Consider the following 21283-nt stretch of genomic DNA (forward strand, 5'->3'; position numbering starts at 1 on the left):
CTCCATTTGTCGATCGCACCTGCCATATTTCTGTCCATCTAGAGCAACTATCAATGAATAGCAAAAATTTCCTTCCTCCGTATTCAAAAAAATCAACATGTATTCTTTCAAAAGGAATATCTGTTTGTTTCCATCCGACATATTTGTTTTTGGATGTACTTCTTTGAAAACTATTGCATTCTACACATTGATTTCCCAACCTTTCAAGATCCTCGTCTATTAAAGGCCACCAGTAGAATTCTCTAGCCATCATCTTCATTTTAGGTGTACCTACATGTTCTGCATGTAACAGCTTCAACACTGTTTCCCTGCATTCTTTAGGAATTATTATACGTCTTCCCCACATAAGGCATACTTTATTAATTTTTATTACATTCTTCCTTCTGTAAGAATGTAAGACAACAGTATTTTGAAACTGTTTTGGAAGTGAATTAGGCCACCCAACATCAACCCATTGTACAACTTTTTGTAAAATGTCATCTTCTTTCGTCTTCTTTACTATGTTATCTAACAATAGAAGTTCAATTTCAAAGGTGTCAATATAATTTAAAGATTCCTCAGCATCCCCTGTGTCTTCCTCTATTGGCAATCTAGGTAAAAAATCTGCTACATCTACACGTTTTGTGTAAACAATTGTGTATGAGTATTGTGATAATAACAAGGCCCATCTCTGTAAACGTGAACATGCTAACGATGGAATTGCTGCTGCCTCGCCAAAAATATATTTTACAGGTAAAGAATCACTATAGACTATGAAATGCTTTCCATAAAGATATTTATGAAATTTCTTAATGGCCGTCACTAAAGCTAACGCTTCCCTTTCAAATTGGCTGTAATTTCTCTCTGAAGGCGCTAGTGTCGCCGAAGTGCAGGCAATTGTTTTCAATTCACCCTCAATCTTATTACACAACTGAGCCCCAACTCCTACACCACTTCCATCTACAATCAATACAATATCTTGATCTGGATTGTATGGGGTCAATATCTCAGCTTTTCGCAATGCTTCTTTGGATTCAAGAAATTCCGCTTTATGTCGATCTGTCCACGACCACACTGCTCCTTTCTTTAGCAATTCATAAAGATGTGTTATCTTCATAGCGAACTTTGGCATGCTCCTATGATAAAATTAAATCATTCCTAAATATGACTTCAATTCTTTAACGTTTGTTGGCTCTGGACAATTCAATATTGCTGTCTTATTCTTGATTAAAGGTTGAAAAACATTACTAGATATCCTGTAACCTAAATAGTCTACCTCTTTTTTGAAGAACTGACATTTATCGAGATTAACTTTTATATTGTAATATGTCAATCTAACCAAAACTATTTGTGTGTTATTCAAACATTCTTCTTCTCCACGGCCTGTTATAATTAAATCATCCAGGTAGCATTTGGCAAATGTATAATCTAACAGTACTTGATCCATTGTTCTTTGGAAAAATCTGTGCACTGCAGCTTAAACCCATTGGTAACCTATTATACGTGAACAATCCCCATTTAGTATTGAGAACCAATAACTTTTTAGCACTCTCATCGAGTAATAGTTGAAGATATGCTTTGGTCAGGTCCAACACTACATATGTGTCTGCATTCACTAAAGAATTAAGTAAATCATCCACTCGTGGCAAAGGATAAGTTACTTTTTCTACCACTTTATTGACAGTTACCTTAAAATCAGAACACAGCCGTAGATCACCATTATTTTTCTTTACTACCACTAAAGGTGTACCCCAATCAGAATATTGAATAGGTGACAAAACTCCCAATTGAACTAAATTATCCAATTCAGCCTTTACTTTCGGTTGTAAACTGTATGGAACTTCGTATGCTTTCTTGAATATTGGAACTGCTCCCTCCTTGATTGGTATTGTAGCTTTAAATTGCTTAATAGGCTCACAAATATTACCAGAAAAAACTTCTTTGTACTTATTTATTAAGTATTCAACTTTCTGATTAGTCAAACTTGGTTGCTTAGATACTGTTAGCAAACAACTGTCCCTAGAAATCGTTAACTGAAACGAAGATTTCCATTCTGGCCATAATTTATCCAACCAGGTCCTTCCTAAAAACATTGCTATTTATATTCTTACAGCACTGCTGAAAATGACCTTTTAATCCACATTTAAAACAATGTACATTCCAAGCCGGACATTTGTACTTTTCTTGTACATTATTACACCTGGAACATTTAAAAGCACCTTTGTTACTTGGCTGACTAACTGTTCTATCTTTTTGTATATGATGTACATTACTGAATACAGTCTTATCTTTTTGATAAAACAACCTCACATCTTGCTCTACCATTTCCATGGTTGATGATAAAGATACAGCTTTTACAAAATCAAGCTCTGCTTCAGCTAATAATTTCTTTCTTGTTACTTCACTACGTATGCCAAAAACTAATTGGTCTCTCATCATTTCATTAAGAAACGTACCAAATGAACAATTAGCTGCTTGATGCTTCAAACATATTACAAATTCAGATAACGTTTGCCCTTCCTCTTGTCTCAACAAATGAAACTTATACCTTTCAGCTATGACATTTCTTTTAGGCTTAAAATGAGTTAGTAACAAAGTACATAATTCTTCATATGTCTTGTGTGGAACTTTTGCTGGTGCTACTAAATCACTTAGTATATCGTACACTCTTCCGCCAGCTACCAAAATTAATGTACAAACTCTTTTATCTGCTGCAATATTATTTGCCAAACAGAATTGGTCAAATCTTTCAATGTATGTTTGAATATTGCCACGTTCCACATCGAACTGTTCAAAAAACTGTACATGATTACTAACCTCCATTATTCATAGCTTCTTATTCATAATAAGACTAATCTTCTTATACACATTATTCTTGGTATCTTCGTTCCATCTTTATCCTCGTCGCCAATTGTAATGATCTTCAATTAGGCAAAACGTTAACGAACAAAACAACATTTATTTTAAATTATAACTTCATGTTATATAAACTACATGAAAGACTGAAAGACATTCAACAAAGACAAAAGACAATCTCTCCCCAACTCGAGTTGTTCACAGTATCTCTTCTACAATCTTTTATCTTTTTCTTAACTTCTATCAGGTGCAAAATCCAAATGAAGATGTCCACATTTCAAATTACTCAAATGTCCATTTTGAATGTAATGACTAGTCTGAATTTTCCAGATTTACAAGAAATCCATCATCCAAGAGGTCCATGCTTCAGTAATTCCAAAAATTGTGTGCAAATGAAACGTAATATAACAAGTGTCAAGGAAATTATGTACAGGCATTAAAATAAATATAATATTCTGGACAGAAATAGCCATGTAGTCCTTTCAGTGCATTCCCAGAGGTTTGTGTGTACCACCTACTTGATAATTACTGACCTACATGTTACAGGTGATATTTGCTTGGATTTCAAGTTTTCCTACATCAGGTTTTACAACAATGGATAATATGGATTATCTGGATAACCTGAATATGTAGATTTGGTCATCCCTAGTTTCTAATATTATTAATATGCTAATGGAACTTGTTTATGAAATTACAAGTTGTTGTTCTTTTATGAACTCTGTAAAGTGATTTAATAAATTAACATTCCACAAAATGTGCTGAAATAGTGATGTATAATGCAGTAACATGTAAATTTGGGGTTCCATTGTAATTTTTGCAATCACATAACGTAACATATACTTTAGATATCCAGAATTTGAAGGACACACACACACACATTTTCTATTTTTATTTCTGTTATTTTACGTCACTTTCTGCATCTTAGATTATTGCAATCATGGCATCAAGGTGGAATGATGAACTGATGAAATATATAATGAGACCGTATTGTCTTATGTTGATCATTCCATCATAAGTGCTGGCTCACATATGTATCATATATAATTTTATTGGGTACATTGAGTTGTTCACCTCAGTATTATCTTAATGCTTACTTCCCTGACAGAGTGGTGAGCACATCATGCTACAATGTCAGGAGTTCCACAAAATGTGCTGAAATAGTGATGTATAATGCAGTAACATGTAAATTTGGGGTTCCATTGTAATTTTTGCAATCACATAACGTAACATATACTTTAGATATCCAGAATTTGAAGGACACACACACACACATTTTCTATTTTTATTTCTGTTATTTTACGTCACTTTCTGCATCTTAGATTATTGCAATCATGGCATCAAGGTGGAATGATGAACTGATGAAATATATAATGAGACCGTATTGTCTTATGTTGATCATTCCATCATAAGTGCTGGCTCACATATGTATCATATATAATTTTATTGGGTACATTGAGTTGTTCACCTCAGTATTATCTTAATGCTTACTTCCCTGACAGAGTGGTGAGCACATCATGCTACAATGTCAGGAGTTCCACAAAATGTGCTGAAATAGTGATGTATAATGCAGTAACATGTAAATTTGGGGTTCCATTGTAATTTTTGCAATCACATAACGTAACATATACTTTAGATATCCAGAATTTGAAGGACACACACACACACATTTTCTATTTTTATTTCTGTTATTTTACGTCACTTTCTGCATCTTAGATTATTGCAATCATGGCATCAAGGTGGAATGATGAACTGATGAAATATATAATGAGACCGTATTGTCTTATGTTGATCATTCCATCATAAGTGCTGGCTCACATATGTATCATATATAATTTTATTGGGTACATTGAGTTGTTCACCTCAGTATTATCTTAATGCTTACTTCCCTGACAGAGTGGTGAGCACATCATGCTACAATGTCAGGAGTTCCGGGTTTCAATTCTGGCCTGGGCATGGAAGTTCTTTCTGAGTGTCCCTTCATCAATTTCATTGTACATCACTCATCCTCATCATCGCTATTAGGCAAAAGTGGCAGAAAAGCAATGTAAATGTAAATAACAATAATTGAAATTAAAAATCAAGCATCATCTTATGTCACATGCTATATAGAACATGTTCGTACCTGCCAGGGTAAATGCGTAGGATTATATAAACAGCACACACTCTAAAATGTTTTTTGGGTTTCTCAGTTTCTCATCTATATTGTCAAAGGTTGAGAAGTGGATGCTCTAAAACTGCTATGAAGATTGGATAATGTGAATATGGTTGTATTGTGTGCTGTATTTTTTTATTCTGCTCACTCAATCCTTCAAGCTTTTAAAGCCGTGCTTGAAGGGGAATGCAGGGGGTTGCTGTGCCCCAGCTAAGAAAATGTTTATCGAGCATCCCTGCCAGCTAGGATAATTTCCATATACATCTCTCAGTATACAAATTTACACTTTGAGCACTGTTTTAATGAGTAAAATACCTTGTAGGAGATTTCAAGTCTTCTTGCAGATGCATGCTCATTATTTCACATCTTAGTACTTCTCGTTGTCGATAGGTTACTACTATACCGAATTTCATAATTATTGTAGCCTGATTGTGCTTCTACTAAAATTTCTGAAAACCTACAAATCTTCCTTGGTGCCTCCCTGATGATGTAGTGCTAGTGTACCAGGTTCAATATCTTGTGAAGGACATTGCACAATGGTTAGGATCCCACTTTAAACTGTAGGTCCAGTCCCGATTAGACTATAAAGTGGACTTAAAACAACATTTTTTTTTCACTTCTCATCATTTCCTGTTCACTGTATATGGTTGACCAACCTGTGTGTGTGAGTCTTGGCACTTGCCAGCAGAAAATCTGTGTACTAGCACTGCCGAGTTCCCCTGTGCACAGATTGATTTTTGCACCAGTGCTTTTTGTTGACTGATTACCATCGTGAACATGGTGGTGGTTACCAACAACTGAACATGGTGGTAACATATACCCTGTCCCAACTATCTCTGGAGCAAGGGTGCACATAGCATTAGAGAATGGTGGACAACCAATTGGGCAAATCAAAGCAGTACACCTACTGGGAAGACTGCTAACTGCAGTCAATCCCCCCTCCATGCAATCCTGTTCCTCTCATGTGGTTATTGATTGAGCAGTCTCATGTTACTACTTGCAAAGAGACTTATTTTCATTCGCCTGCTCCAGAGATGCTTGGACAGAGTATAATTTATTTTCAACTCGACATGTTTTGCCCAATGATGTAATGTCATTATATGAATTTTATATGAATATTATCGAGGGGTCCCGGGTTCAATACCTGGTGGAGGCAATTACTGGTTCGGATCCCACTTTAAACTGTAGGTTCAGTTCCGATTTACCATTCTGTGCATAAAGTGGACTTAAAACCAAAGTCAATCAATTAACTTTATGGTAATCATCAACAGACTACTCAACATATTGTTACACCAATGCCAAAACCATGAAAGTGCTAAATCTTACTTTTGAAATAGTCATTTAATATTCAAGGTCTCAGAAAAAATAGGTTTTACCTGTGGATAAGTTGCTATCTGTAAAATATGTGCCTACTTATGGCTGTTTATTAGGTTATATAAGTAAGTTAGCATAGGAATCTATCAACAAAAAGTAATCCGAAACTGTACTAGGTGAAAAAGTTAACATTTGCACATTTGTGGTTTTAGCGTTGGTGCAATGATATTTGTACTTCCTCCTCACATCATGTTAGTGAACATCAACCAGAGTGTATAGAAGAGGAAAGTGTGCGCACTTGACGTAGTTCCGCCTCGAGGTGGCTCTGGTGTTGAACTCTGCTGGCCCGCTCGATGTAACCAACTAACACTTGTTGTAAATTATGACAAAACTCCACACAATTTTAATTCAAAACACTCTTAACATTTAAAATACATATTAAATACTTTCTGAAGTGAAATTAAAGGATTTATTTATTAAAATGAATAATGATATGTAGGTACTCACCAAAGCTAGTTGTTCGACACCTTGGAAAGTTTCCGGGATGATTTTGCCGACTTGGATGACTGTAGCTCCTTACGAATTTATTTTGCCCGGAAGAAAAATCTGCATTTTATATAATTTAGCACTACTTTGGGAATAATGTCTCTGGAGTGTTCATCACAGCAACCTATTTCTGAAGATGGAACAGGGATATTTTCTATGGCATTGAGACAGTTAAAAAATAAGTCGCTCCACATTGAATTTGCCAAACACTGTTTACTTTTGATTGCCCTTTGAACATGCAGGAGGATGTTGTGAATGCTGTTTGACGGATGAGTGAGAAACGACATGTTCTTTGATCCATACTCTCGTATTTCCGTGAAGGCCGCATCTCCTGATGTTTGTATGTTATGACTGCGAAGAGAACTGATGTATTGTTAGCACAAAATAAATTTATGCGAGTATTTTATTATGTAACCTGCCAAATAGTATACTAAGGATCTTTCCGTTGCAACATAATAAATCGAGGCTTCATCTGCAATGTGTACGTCACTTTCCCAACATTGATAGGAGTATTCAGCAGGAGTTACCATTTTATCTTTAATGCAATTTTCAATTCAAGATTTCAGTTCCTTATTGATTTTATCGTGTCTTTTTGCTAATAGGCGCATCTGATTGACGAACGAAATGAGTGGCACATCACTTCTGACATCACAGTTTGCAGAAGAAGATAGTGCCTGTTTAACTGGGACATAAATACATTGCAACAAATGCAAATGTAAGAAGTCTATGGAGGGATGGAACGTAAAATCCCAAAATGTCGCTCAAGGGAATATTGACTTAATTTCCCCATTAACACACATCTGCCTTTGTCCTACAGCCATTCACTCAGTTACAAGGTACTCTGCAAAGAAATTATTAGCGATTCAACGGTCCTGTCGGATGCAAAGGTATTATCAGTTTTTTTTAATATGATTAGAAAATTGCACAAACGTATGTAAGACCTGGAACCATTGTATAAGGTGTTGGAAGGAATTCGAGAATTCAAAGCGTCACTAACGTCGTTTAAATTTCTTGTAATTTTTTCAATGTGCTCAAATCAGCCTAAACATTGGTCTGTCAAAAACATCCAATTCCATCCGCTATGCTTCTGCTGAAAAGCTCAAATGCCAATCTGGCATTTGTCCTCTGGAACGGCGACGGTTCTAAATGTGTGGATGTTATTTTAGGACATACTCTAAGGGTAAAAACACGGTGAGGCACAGGGACCCTTGCTCATTACACGGAGTCCGGTCAAGTCATAAAAATGTCAGGATATAATGAATGAACCGGCTATCGGACAGGCACCTTGAACACCATCGAAAAAGCTTGCAAACAACAACTCTGTCAAAAAAAAAAAAAAGTGGGGAAAAAGGAGGGTGTCTTCCAAAAAAGGAAGAAGTGACCGACCTTGAGTGGACCAATCACTGAGCCTTCCACTTGAAACAAGGGACCCAAGATCAAACCGTGTTTGTTCTTGGGAACCTCTCGCGATAAGCGGGGCTCCACTATGTTTTCCCTCGTTTAACTCCATGGTTTTGAATTACTGGAAACTTGTCCCTGCGAGTTTCTGGCGACGTGCGATGAGCGATGTGCTTCAATGTGTTTTTACCCTAAGACCGGTGGACTGGTCTGTGTCTGCATCATAAACTTTCCGATAACAGTCAAAATTGATGGGACTTCCTTCATAAAGCAATTGAATTTTGTCGTGAAAGTGACTCCTTATGCATTTCAGTATGTGAACGAAATCTGAAAAAGCCCATATTTTCCTGTTGTCATCGGCAGGATTTAAGATAAATGGTTGTTTCTTGTTTATTCCTAATGATTTCCAATCCTTTTTATTTGTTGAGTTGTCGTCACACGTAAAGCAGACATATTATCACCTGCTTTTTCCAATTGAAGAACTACTTGGATAAATATTTTAACACTGCAGGGGTGGAATTTCAACTTCCATAAATAGCAACAGGCTGTACCCATTCATATATAAAAGGTATAAACATAAAAACCAGGGCGTGATTTGCTAAAACATTTTGTTACAACTGCTGGCAGCAAGCTACAGCAGAGTGCGATACCAGCGCCATTAGTTCATTGGTCTGCCACCCGCAATGGGAAAGTTGTAGAGTGCACACACTTCCCTCTTCTATATGCTCTGCCTCAACCATAGATGAAAATATCATTAGCTTTGTATTTGCTTGTGTTGCAGTTGGTGAAAGAGTGGAGGTAGCTCTTGAACTGAAATTGACTAGAATATCCCCGAATTTGTGGTTGGTTGAACGCAAAATGTTCCAATATTTTTCACTGAAATTATATAATTGTTCCAAATATGCACTTACTTAGTATTTTCACATATAAAATATTTCTGAATTTAAAATGTGTTTATTTTTTAACTTAAGGCAAGCAACCTAACCACACTAACTGAGCATTGCAAGTGTTATATAGGCTATATTCTGATTGGGGCACCACAAAAAAATCTTGAAACACTTAGGGTGCTGTGAAACGAATAAGTTTGGGAACCCCTGGATTAGTATATGGGCCAATCCATGAGTTCCGGGTGTGACAATCACATGCTTCAAATCTAAATATTTTGTGAACAAAGACATTGAGCTCATCCATATCATCATTGTAGTTTCAGAATGATGACATTGTTACTGTCCTGAAGAGTGAGCTCTGTGAACGTTTTTTTTTTTTTTTTTTTTTTTTTTTTGTCAATTCAAGAATAACAAGAGTTCCCGGTGTGACTCACAGGGTGGTAAAAGCTTCACCTATCACCACACATCTTGAAAAAACTGTGAATTTTTACAACTTTTTTATCCATCATATATTTTGGGGGGGAAATGTAGATTGTAACCTTTCATCGAATGTATTTTATTGCAGCGAAAACATTTTTATTTTTACTGTTATTATTTTTTAGACAACCTTCATCACATTTTCCACTTATTTTTGTTAATCTGTATTCTTAAAGCCATTCAAAGACATGTAAATATCAAATTAGTAACTATTTAGTGTCCCGCACTAAGCTAAAGCTAAAGCTTAATGCTGAACATAGTACATGACTGTTTTTCACAGTAATTTTACAAAATCCCACCTTAGCATATACAGTTTTTAGGAACATCCTGAAAATAAGCTGAAATTCCTGCAACTCACATGCTACCGTGAAATACAACCTTTCATTATTTATTGGCTCTTGATTTTTTACCATTACCTGACTTGTTTGTCAGAAAGGAACGTAAATTATAGGCATATTAGGGTGTGTTTTAGTGATTCCATAACAACTGCAATTTTCTCCATACTGTACTGATACCTTTTCTTCTTTACAGGAGTGAAGATTCCGAGGCAGAAGTTCCCTCCAAAGGAAGTGAAGAAGCTCTTTCTCTTGCTCACATTACAATGGAAGTACCTACTGACCTACAATGCATGTGCCCAATCTGCAGCAGAGTTTCAAGGAGTGAAGAAACCTTCAAGAGACACTTGCTGCTCAAACATACTAAGAGTCTCTTGCAGTGTAAGAAATGCTCCACATTTCTTCTTGCTTCCGAAGAAAGCCTAACCATACATCGTTTTTCATGTCCAAGGAAACACTTGATAGAAATCAGTGAAACTGGGAAAATCACAAAATCACCTTCAAGTGGAAATATTGAATCGCAATCAGGAGTTCTGTCTCCTGAGCAATCGAAACATCATGATTCCAAAAATATGCCCAAAGTTGACTCAGATGCAGACGACATAAGTGATTCAGAGACAGCAGTTTTTTCCGAAGAAAGTGAAAAAGCCCTTTCTCTCCCACATGTGAAAATTGAAGTTGCTGGTGACTCACAATACACATGTCCAATCTGCAGTGAAGTTTCAGAGAGTGGAAAAAACTTTAAGAGACACTTATTGCTCGAGCATAGTGGGAGTCTGCTGCAATGTAAAGAATGCTCCACAATTCTCCCTGCCTCAGAAGAAAGCCTAACTGAGCTCTGTTTTTTGTGTAAAATAAGGGCCATGTCAGAAGACAGTGAAATCACAAAATACCATTTGAGTGTAAGTAAAGAAACTGATACAGAACCTCCAACTTCAGAGCAATCTAAAGAAGAAGATTCAAAGAATGTGTCTAAAGTTTATTCAAATGTAACAGATGTAAATGACTTGTTGTCAAAATTCCCCAATTTTGCAGTCGTTAAAATCAGGCGTGCATCAAAAGGGATTGAAATATTACGAGCGATTGAAATTAATGTTGCATTCTCATGCAAACAGTGCAATGAAAACTTTCCATCGCGAAAGGAATTGCGTAAACATAAATCAAAAGTTCATCCTGTGTCTCAAATTTGCCAATTTTGTGGAAAATACTTGCACGATGCAACTACTTTAAAAAGGCATGAAGAGACTCACAAGCACACCCATTTTTGTGAGAAGTGCAATGAAACAATTGTTGGAGAAGCTGAAGTGAGAAGACACATTCGGTGTCATGTGGAGAAAAAATACAAGTGTTTGAAGTGCGGAAAGCAGTTTAGAACTTGGAATTGCTTGCTTCAACATAACCAAATCCATAACGATTCAAATCCACATCTTTGTGAAATTTGTGGTAAATCTTTTAAACGTATACAATCTTTGTATGAACATGGATATATTCACAAAAAGAAGTTCCCATGTTCATATTGTGATAAATATTTAACAACAGAAAGCAAAAGGCAACGCCACCAACGTTCACATACAGGAGAAAGGCCATTTGAATGTAGCATATGTAATAAAGCCTTTACTTCAAAAAGTTGTCTTAAGCAGCATGAAGCAATTCATGCAGAAGAGCGTCCATATGAGTGTGACATATGTGGCAAGAAGTGGAAAAGACTTCATAATATGATTTATCATAAGAAAAAACACTTTGATCAGCCAAAGGAGAAGCGGGTTATTTGCAAGATATGTAAGGATGCCTTCCCTGATTTGAAGACATTATATAGTCATAGAAATTCCCACACAACAGAGGATATAGACCAATATAAAAGACTGAAAAAGAATAGAAAGGAATGCAGCATCTGTCATGAGTTCCCTCGAAATAAGGCAGAATATGAAGAGCACATGCTATCTCACGCAGAACTAAACTAACAGTTTCTGTGAGATTTGTAATGGATCCTAGGAGTCCTAGAAAATTGCACCAAAATGATATGTCCTCTGTGACATTTCACTTTTAAACCGAATTTTAGGAAATAAATGCAGTATTTTGTATCAGATTTCATTTGAGTTTTAAATCCATTTTATGGACAGAAAGGCTAATTGGAAAGGGGCCTACATTTTGAAAAGGAATCCGAACCACTACCAGGGACCCCTTGATTACAAGGCAATGACGTTACTACTATGCCATTGGAGAGGCCTGTATTAGATTAGAATAATGCAATGTGTGTGCCTTTGCATCTCCCTTCACAAAGCCCAATGGATATACTGTTGTTTTGCTTACTAGCCATTTGTAAATTGTAGGCATTGCTTGTAACTTCATTATTTACTGATCTGTAATACAAAAATAATTTAAATGTTAACAACAGTAACTTGAATGTGTGGAGGAAAACCATGTTACATTTGTAACAACCTTACTTGTTCAAAAGAGTTAAAGTCACGATTCATCAGAAGCCACACACAAGATATAAATATTTTTGCATGGAAAGGAGGCTTTGGCCTTTCCCAGAAAGTGAAAGTTAACCTAAAATTTATTTTACACATTTAATTTAATTTCTGTCACAGTAATTTATGTTAGTTACAAAAGGATGTTGCAGGAACATGATAACTTCAAATTGAAGGAGTGTTTTTTAAGAGGAAAATGCTATTATGGGAAAAATCCAGTGGACATCCATGAGTTTTTGTGGAAAAAGTTTCATGACAAAAACTGATGTAAGCATGTATGAACCAATCTGCAAGCTTGATGCAGAGGGGTTTCCCATGCTACTGAGCATTCGATCCTAATTCACTGGCTTAGATTCTTCTTCAACCTGGGGTCTTCGGACTGTACACTGCCATGAGACGTTCATCATGGAACATGTTTGGATTGCAAGCCTTACAGCTCCCTAAGCATGGAAGATTACTCCACATGCATGCCTACACTCGGACAGTTACTAACTGAAACTGGTAGATACATTACATGCCACCCTGTATATTCATGAACAAAAAAAAATGTTATGTTTACATTTCAAAGTTACATATTAATCACTAGAGACCGGATGTTAGGCAAAATGCCTATTCTTTCCTGTTAGAGATATGATGAAAACGAATGTTCCGAAGGCCAGAGGGGAGGGATTAGCTTCATTTAAAGGCAATTTAATTTTGCCTATTTTGCCTATTTCATACGATATTGCCTATATTATTTCATAAATGCCAGATATTGCCTATTTTAGGCATGGGACATGACAACTCTGTGCATACAATTTCCTGTTCCCAGCATTAGTTTCCGATCTTTCCAAGAAGTTTAAAACTAACAGTTAGCGAGTTATTGCAGCTAATAAGGACTTGGACAAATTAAGGGCAATTCAACAATTTCTGAAAGGTGAAAATATAAAACTGAGTTAGATCCACATGTTCTCGCGTGCTTTAAGTATGCTCCAGTAACATCTGTGGAGATTGAAAGATCTTTTTCAATTCTAAAAAATGTGTTGTCCGATCGCAGACATAACTTGTCGGTTGATCACCTGAAGAAATACCTTGCTGTGATGTGCAACCACAATTAGTGCTTCTTATTCAGAGACTGCCGAACCGTACAGTACAAACTTGAAATGCATTTAAACAGTTTCTTAGTTCGAACTGCTGTGTGGAATATATAGTGTAAATTTTTTAATTGAAATAACCCTGTGTGCAGTGATAAAGTGTATATTTAAATAATTTGCGTACTGGTTGGAAGTAGCCAACAATTTCTTTTGTCAGACTATTGTGTGTAGCCATTATACAATGGAAATTTTTTGCCTGACGTGACTCCTGTTTGCAGTGATTTATTAAGTACAATATTGGACTGCTGTCTCTAATGATGAGCTCCTGGTTTATTTTAAGCAACTATATATAATGTACAGGTATGTTTCTATATTTTTTAAACACCTATTTATTTTTGTATGTCTAACTTCATAATTTTGAGTTAAATTTAATTGCCTTTTATTGCCTATTTGTATTTTAATGCCTATTTTGAAAATTATAAGTGCTTATTTGCCTGCCTATTTTAGATGTTTTAGTGCCTAAACATCCGGTCTCTATTAATCACAATTTGCAGAAATGTATTTTTTAAGTATACCATGCTTTATTATTATTTTGCTTTAATATGTAATTCTGAATTATCCAGTTATTTATTTGTTCTCCACCATCTTAACAGATGTATATATTGTTCATTTGTAAGTGACTGGACTAATAAAATACAATTTCCTTTTCTTTTTAAAAGTAACGAATTATTGATAGTGAAATAACAAATGAACACTTCATAAAATGTGCTGAATTGTTGATATTTATTACTAAATAGGTGATATCATACATATGTCGAGGGTGAAAAAAAAGACTGCTTGTTTATGCTTTTTCAGGTGCACATGCCCATGTACAGTCACCGGCAATAAACATGGGACACCTAAATCCAGAAATACTCGCTTCTCTGCAAGGCATTGTCTGTGTTGCATAAATCTATGGCAGTGCTAGCAGATGCCATTGAAAATTTGCTATTAAAATCCACTTATCGCCATAGAGTTAGACAACACACAACGCCTTGCAGGTAAGCCAAAATTTCAGGATTTAGGTGTCCCATTTTTATTGCCGGTGACTATACATGCACACAAACGCACAAACGAAAGTCCATGAATTTCGTCCTAAACTTCGAAGAGTTGTTCATGTGATTCAAAATTAATGTATTTGTTTTTCTGTTGACAGCCATTTGGAAACACATACCATACTTCACTGCAAAATTGTCACACCCCGTTTTTTCAGTCCAAAAATTGGTTTATAACCTTTCATCGTGTGATTGTCACATCAGCACTTGAGATAATGAAACCAATGATGGCTGCGCAGATCTTTGGACACAGAATATTAAATTTTGTATTTCACACTCAACATAAAATGTTCTTCAAGGTTTCAAATTTTCGAAACTAGGCTTTCCAATCAGATATTCAAATCTCCACTCCAGTTTCTATCTGATTCTCCCATTATATTCTCTTCGCTTTCTGTTTCCCTCACACCTGGAAGTTGCTGCAAGAGCTCTACATGTTTAACGCCACAACACTGTAGTAAATTTTCTCAAGTGAAATATTTTGACTAAATGCACAAATTAATAACAACTAATGTATTAACTCCTTTTTCAGACTGGAAAAATGTTCGCTAAACTGTCATGAAGATCATGTCCATTGATTTGGACTATATTAAGTTTTAACATAGTATGTATATTCACGAGTATTCAGTGCATCCTAATCAAATACAATTATTTTTAGTTGTTTTTATTTTTCCCGTGACGTTTCATCCTGGTTTCCCAGAACGTTTTGAAGCTTCACCAAGATAAACACACACACAACCTCACATGGCTAGTTGTGCTAAAGTAACTGTATTACTATATTATTTTGCATCTACAGGGTGAGTCAAAAGTCCCTGACCACCCCTTATAAAATGAAAGGGAGTGTAGATTGCAGCAAATGGTCATGGTAGTAATATGTTAGGCCTAGGGGGAAATTGTTTGGTGCATGTCATAACAACGTCCGCCATCTTGCATCCAACTTTATTTCTTTAAATGGTAAGGGGGGGGGCATGAGGAGTATAGTTTTGAGCTAGAATTTCACCAGGAATTCAATGGTGAAGTCAGATTTATGAAAACTTTAATGATAAGGAAGTTATGGGCATATGAAAGTGATAATTACAGATTATTTGCAAGTGCTGAACCATGCCATTGACCAAGGTCGAACGAATCCAGCTTATCAAGCTGTGGGGAGCAGAAGTGCCCGTGCTGTAGCTCATGATTTCAACGAATGGAACCCAGTGTCACACGTTACAGTGTTTCAATTGCATGCCACAATATGGTAGGCCTAGAACTGCTGACGAAGGAACAGCTATGGCAGTGCTAGCATCATTTGTCAAGTCTCCGCAGCGCAGCACACGTCAAATGTCTGTGCAATGTGGTGTCAGCCAGAGTTCCATTTGCAAGATGTTAAAGATGGTTAAGTGACACCCGTACAAGCTGCAGCTGCAGCACCATCTCTCTGAGGACGACCTAGATAGGAAAATGCAGTTTTGTGAATGGGCTGTGGGGCAAATTCGCCAGGACCCACACTTTTCACTGCTCATTCTGATGAAGCAAATTTTTATGTCAATGGGGAAGTGAATAAACAGAACATGTGGTATTGGTCCTCCGAAAACCCATTGTGGAGAGATCCAAGCAATATGGTTGGTGCTGGGAAGTTTATGGTGTGTGTCGGGATCTGCGGGACATGTATCATTGGCCCATTCTTCATTCATGACAATTTAAATGCAGAGGGCTACTTGCAGTTGTTACAAGAACACATTTTTCCGTTAGTTTTGGAGAGAGGATGGCAGCTTCCCCATATATTTTCAGCAGGATGGGGCACCACCTCATTATGGGCGACAGGTTCGTCACTATCTGGACCTCCAGTTCCCTGTCGATGTGGGGCAGTGGAATGGCCTCCCTGATCACCAGATTTGAACTCCACTCAATTTTTACCTGTGGGGTCATTTGAAGTCAATCGTGTATGCCAAAAAGATTCGGGATGTGGGTCACTTAGAGCAACGGATACTTGATGCCTATACACAAATCACACCTGAGATATTACTCCGTGTCCACATAGCATGGGCGAACTGTCTCGACATGTGCATAGCACAAGGAGGATAGCATATTGAACACATTGTGTAACTTTCATATGCCCATAACTTCCTTATCATTAAAGTTTTCATAAATCTGACTTCACCATTGAATTCCTGGTGAAATTCTAGCCCAAAGCCATACCCCACATGCCCCCCTTCCCATTTAAAGAAATGAACTTGGATCCAAAAAGGCAGTCACCAAGATGGCGGACGTTGTCATGACATGCACCAAAAAGTTTCCCCCTAGGCCTAACATATTACTACCATGACCAATTGCTGCAATCTACACTCCCTTTCATTTTATAAGGGGTGGTCAGGGACCTTTGACTCACCCTGTACAAAAAGTGGTTATGTGAACATAGGCATCCTAATGTTGCACCAAAGACAGTTCAGTGATATTTTTTTTTAATTGCCAGTTATACCATTACCTTCTCCATCTGAAAGCCTAATGGCTTGCTCCAGTCTTGTGACTATGCGTCATCAACTGGAGGCGAGTTAGCAGCTATGTTTGATTTGCTTCTTCGGAATCAATGTTGGACCTTTTTAGTGAATATAGAATTGTAATGCAAATTTATGAACTTTAATCGAGTTTACATGACGTGTAAATATGCTTAAATGTACAAGATGTCTGGTGTATCAGTGTTGTGTGCACAATTGTAGATAATTATGATGAGAAAGGTAAGAGTAACGTTCACATATCTTCAAGATGTTGCTGAAAATGATAAATGTTTAGGGCAATTCCATGTGATTCAGTCCCTATGAAAATATACAAGTTAAGTAACAAAGGTTTTTACTCATAAATAAATAAGAGTAATAGTTCATGATGTAAACATTTCATGTGTCCGGAATAGGCATCTAATAGCTATACTCTTAAATGTAGTCATGTTTTATCTCGTCAACAATTTTTTTTTACAAATATCAAATAATTTACCCTGAATTACAAATGTTGGTTAACGTTAAGATGCGTTGTTACTTATGATTGCAAATTAATTTGTTTCAAGATTTAGTCAACGTTCAAAATATTACGTTCGTGTCTACCAGCAGTTTGTTAGTGTAAATTTTATGCAAGCATTCGATAATATATTCATAATATTTAAACAAATTTTCAGTTTCAAAATACGCTGAATTAAAGAAAGCTATACAACTGGGCAAAGTTGATATATGTGTACATTTACATTCTTATTTTACCCCGCTTCATGCTTTCTTAGGTTAATCGGAAGCTAATGGAAGATATGTTGTGCATTCAAACACAAGGGTACGATGTGTAACAAGAACTTCGCTGAAATAATCATGTGTAAAATTATCCAAGAATATATTTATTATGTTTCAAACACAAATGTTTTCACACAGAAAGCATTTTGTTACCTAGCTATGCTAATATGCACTACAAATGTATTAATTTTTATAAAAATGTTTCATATGAACTGCTTTTTATTTTATGTCTTTGTGAAGCTTCGATGTTCGTAACTTTATTATATCAGTGATAATGTTTATTGTTTCATTATTTATTAACATTCTTCACGATTTTATTAACATTGTGTAAAAACAGTGTAAGGAAATATTCCGAATGTTTACTTCCCAAGTGAATGATAAGATCGAAATATTAATGAAAATGTTGAAACTCTAAACTTATTGTCACAGATCTTACTAACGATAATGAAAAGATTCAATTTGTTTATTACCTTTCATTCAATAAAGTCAATAGGGTCGAAATTACAATGTGGCAAATTATTTAGGTTTAGTCTTTATTCACAGAAATCTAACATTGCCCTTGTACAAATTTCTTTCGCTTTTGCTGAAAGGATATAGAAATTAAGTTCTTGTATTGAGATTGTATAGCTACACAGAATATCTGCATTATGTGGATTAATTTCGGGTAAAGTTAAAGAAAATTTAATTGATTAGGTAACTTGGCAAGTTTACGGTCAACTTAACATGGGGGATTTTGATTTAATCCATTGATTTTTACATACTACAAAAGTTCATACAAAAGCTGTAACGAGATTTACTGTAGCTGACAAATATTCCGGATAATATTTTTCAAAGAAATACAATGTTTAAATTTTTCCGCCAGGAAGTTTCTAACGGTTTTCAACTCTTTCTTTGTGCTATGGCAGGAATTTTTGTGGTGGCCATAGTGACTTCCTGAATGAAAATTTTGGTGTAAATATTCAATATTCTACTTCTTCTTCTAATTATATTCGTCAGGAGGGTAAATGTCAAAATGTAACTTCATAAAAGAAAGAAATATACCTCAATTTTCTATGATAAAAATACGACAAGGGGTTTACAGCGTTAAGATGGTTGCCTACAGATGATGACGTCTTGACTGAGTGCTGTGGCTGAACCTCAAGATGGTCTTGGTTTTACCGGACAATTTTTTTTTTCTTATCTTTAAAGTTTCACATAATGGTATATTTTACCAAAAAAATGGCAGAAAATCTGAGATGATTATGTGGTGAAATATGGTACATATTTTCCCAAGAGAAGAACAAATGTTAATTCCTCACTCATATTGCTACAAAGTGGTTCTCTTATGCCAAGAAATCCTTTGGCATGGTTGGTTGGCCTCTTCGCATGTAAAGAAACGTATATGAGGTCACTAAACATGGGGATTAGGAGGATCGAGGATGAGTAAAATTCTATCTTCAATAATATATTCATAACTTGTTATAACTAATAAAAATAAAACAATTATAATAGTTATTACTTTATAACAATAATTATCGTTTTATTGCATCTAGCATTCAAGTATAACAAAAGCCTGACTCCCCCACCCTACAAAATTTCTGGTGATGCCCAATTCTACAATCAATGTAGAATTAGTGGAATGAGTTCAAAGACCATTTTGCAAATTTTTATTGTATGATTCTAGACTATTCACAAAGTTTTATTAGTACACTCCTGTTCAGATAAAGTGGCACATGTTTAAATTATCTAATCTTATAAAATGAGACACCATATGTGAACAGGAGTGTAGAAGAACTCTTGCTATCGCTTTATAATTTTGATTCAAGAAGTCATGTTAACATTTTAAACAACCATTATACTAATGGGAACATTCTCATGAAATATTCTTTGAGATCAGCATCAACTTACCTCAATTAATACAATATGGAATAAAAAAATCAATAATTGGGAAGTTAGTGAAAAATTAGGCCATAAGCAAATCTTGATATAGTACAGGGTGTCCCACGAACGGCGCAACTGGGAATTAAGAGTGGCGTTACTTTGTAACCAAAACCTGTACATACATAAGTCATACACCAAATGTTAGCCCTGTCCAAGTAGATATTTTTAAACATAGAAACAACAAACGGGGTGCAGTGTTGCCAAATGTAAGTGAAAGTGTAAATTTATTTTTCCACAAAGCATGGAAAATTGCATGTCAAACATTCGTACGGAAATTTGGACGTCAATTTCCACCTTGGGTAGGTGGACTATTTCGCCATCTATAGTTCAGAGAAGAAAACCGATCGTTTTCGCATATAGCCAATCCTGAAATGCCTCGTAAAGGCGTACCAGTCCAAATGGGTGTTTTAAAAAAAATATGAGGTACAGTGGCAACACTGTTGATGTTTGAAGGCAACAAAAGGTGTGTTTAGTGATGGTCTATGACATGGAAATACTGGAAAAAGGAAAAAAAGAAAATGAAAATTATGGTGAAAAAAGTGTTACTTACCTACTCCTGGCAACCATGCAATGCACGTAACAGGCAGTGTAGCTTTACAAAAGATGTTGAAAATGACAACCACTTTCCCTGAGGCATTCATCAACACGTTTTATCATGTTGGAAGCAACTTTATGCAAAGTTGATTGGTTTATATTGTTAATGGCTGTGCAAATGTTTATTTTTAGATCATCAAGTGTTCTTGGGTTATTAATGTAAACTGTTTGTTTCAAATAACCCCACAGAAAAAAATCTGGAGACGTCAGATCCGGGGAGCGACTGGGCCATAAGTTTTGCTTATAATGTGATCGCCAAAAAACTCTGCCAACATGTCTAAAGTTTCGTTAGACGTGTGACATGTTGCGGAGTCTTGTTGTAACCAACAATCACGTTCATCACGTTCCAACAGAGAAATAAACTGTGTGATAAGGTCACGATAAACTATTCCGTCAACTGTTGTGTTGAAAAAGAATGGACCGATTATTTTTCTCCGCGAAATCGCGCACCACACACCGATCTTTTGTGGATGAAGTGATTGTTCATGTAACAAATGGGGATTGTTACTTGACCAGTGTCGAGAATTTTGACTGTTGACATATCCATTTAAGTGGAACCATGCTTCATCCGTGAAAAAAACCTTATCCAAAATATTCACACCATTGTCTCTAATAAAATTTCTAAACCACTGACAGTATCTTACACATGCACCTTCGTCTGCTTCCTTCAGTTCTTGCACAGCCTGTACCTTATATGCACGTAGGTGCAATTGTTTTAACGCTCGGTGAGTTGTTGTTTTTGATACACCTGACTGTGCAGCAAGTTTACAAACAGATTTCCTGGGAGATTGTGATATTCTCTGCTCCACATCCTGCAGCACACCTTGTGTCAAAACTGGTGGTTGTCTGTGGTAGGGTTTGTCATTAACTGATCCTGTTTCATGAAATCTGGAAACAAGTCGATATATCGTCGAATTTTCTGGAACACTGTTATTCGGATAT

General features: G+C 36.0%; 1 protein-coding gene across 1 annotated transcript in view; it reads left to right on the forward strand.

The window, feature by feature from the left end:
* The window catches only part of LOC145985065 (uncharacterized), a 353116-nt gene extending 341070 nt beyond the window's left edge, over positions 1-12046 (forward strand). Inside the window, exon 13 of the mRNA XM_083118629.1 lies at positions 10141-12046. Within this exon, the coding sequence (XP_082974755.1) occupies positions 10141-11905 (1765 nt within the window). The 3' untranslated portion in view covers positions 11906-12046. The remainder of the gene's footprint in view (positions 1-10140) is intronic.
* Positions 12047-21283: the final 9237 nt, after the last annotated feature.

This window comes from Lepisma saccharinum, chromosome 3 (assembly GCF_977018435.1).
Source record: "Lepisma saccharinum chromosome 3, izLepSacc3.1, whole genome shotgun sequence".
Taxonomy (NCBI): domain Eukaryota; kingdom Metazoa; phylum Arthropoda; class Insecta; order Zygentoma; family Lepismatidae; genus Lepisma; species Lepisma saccharinum.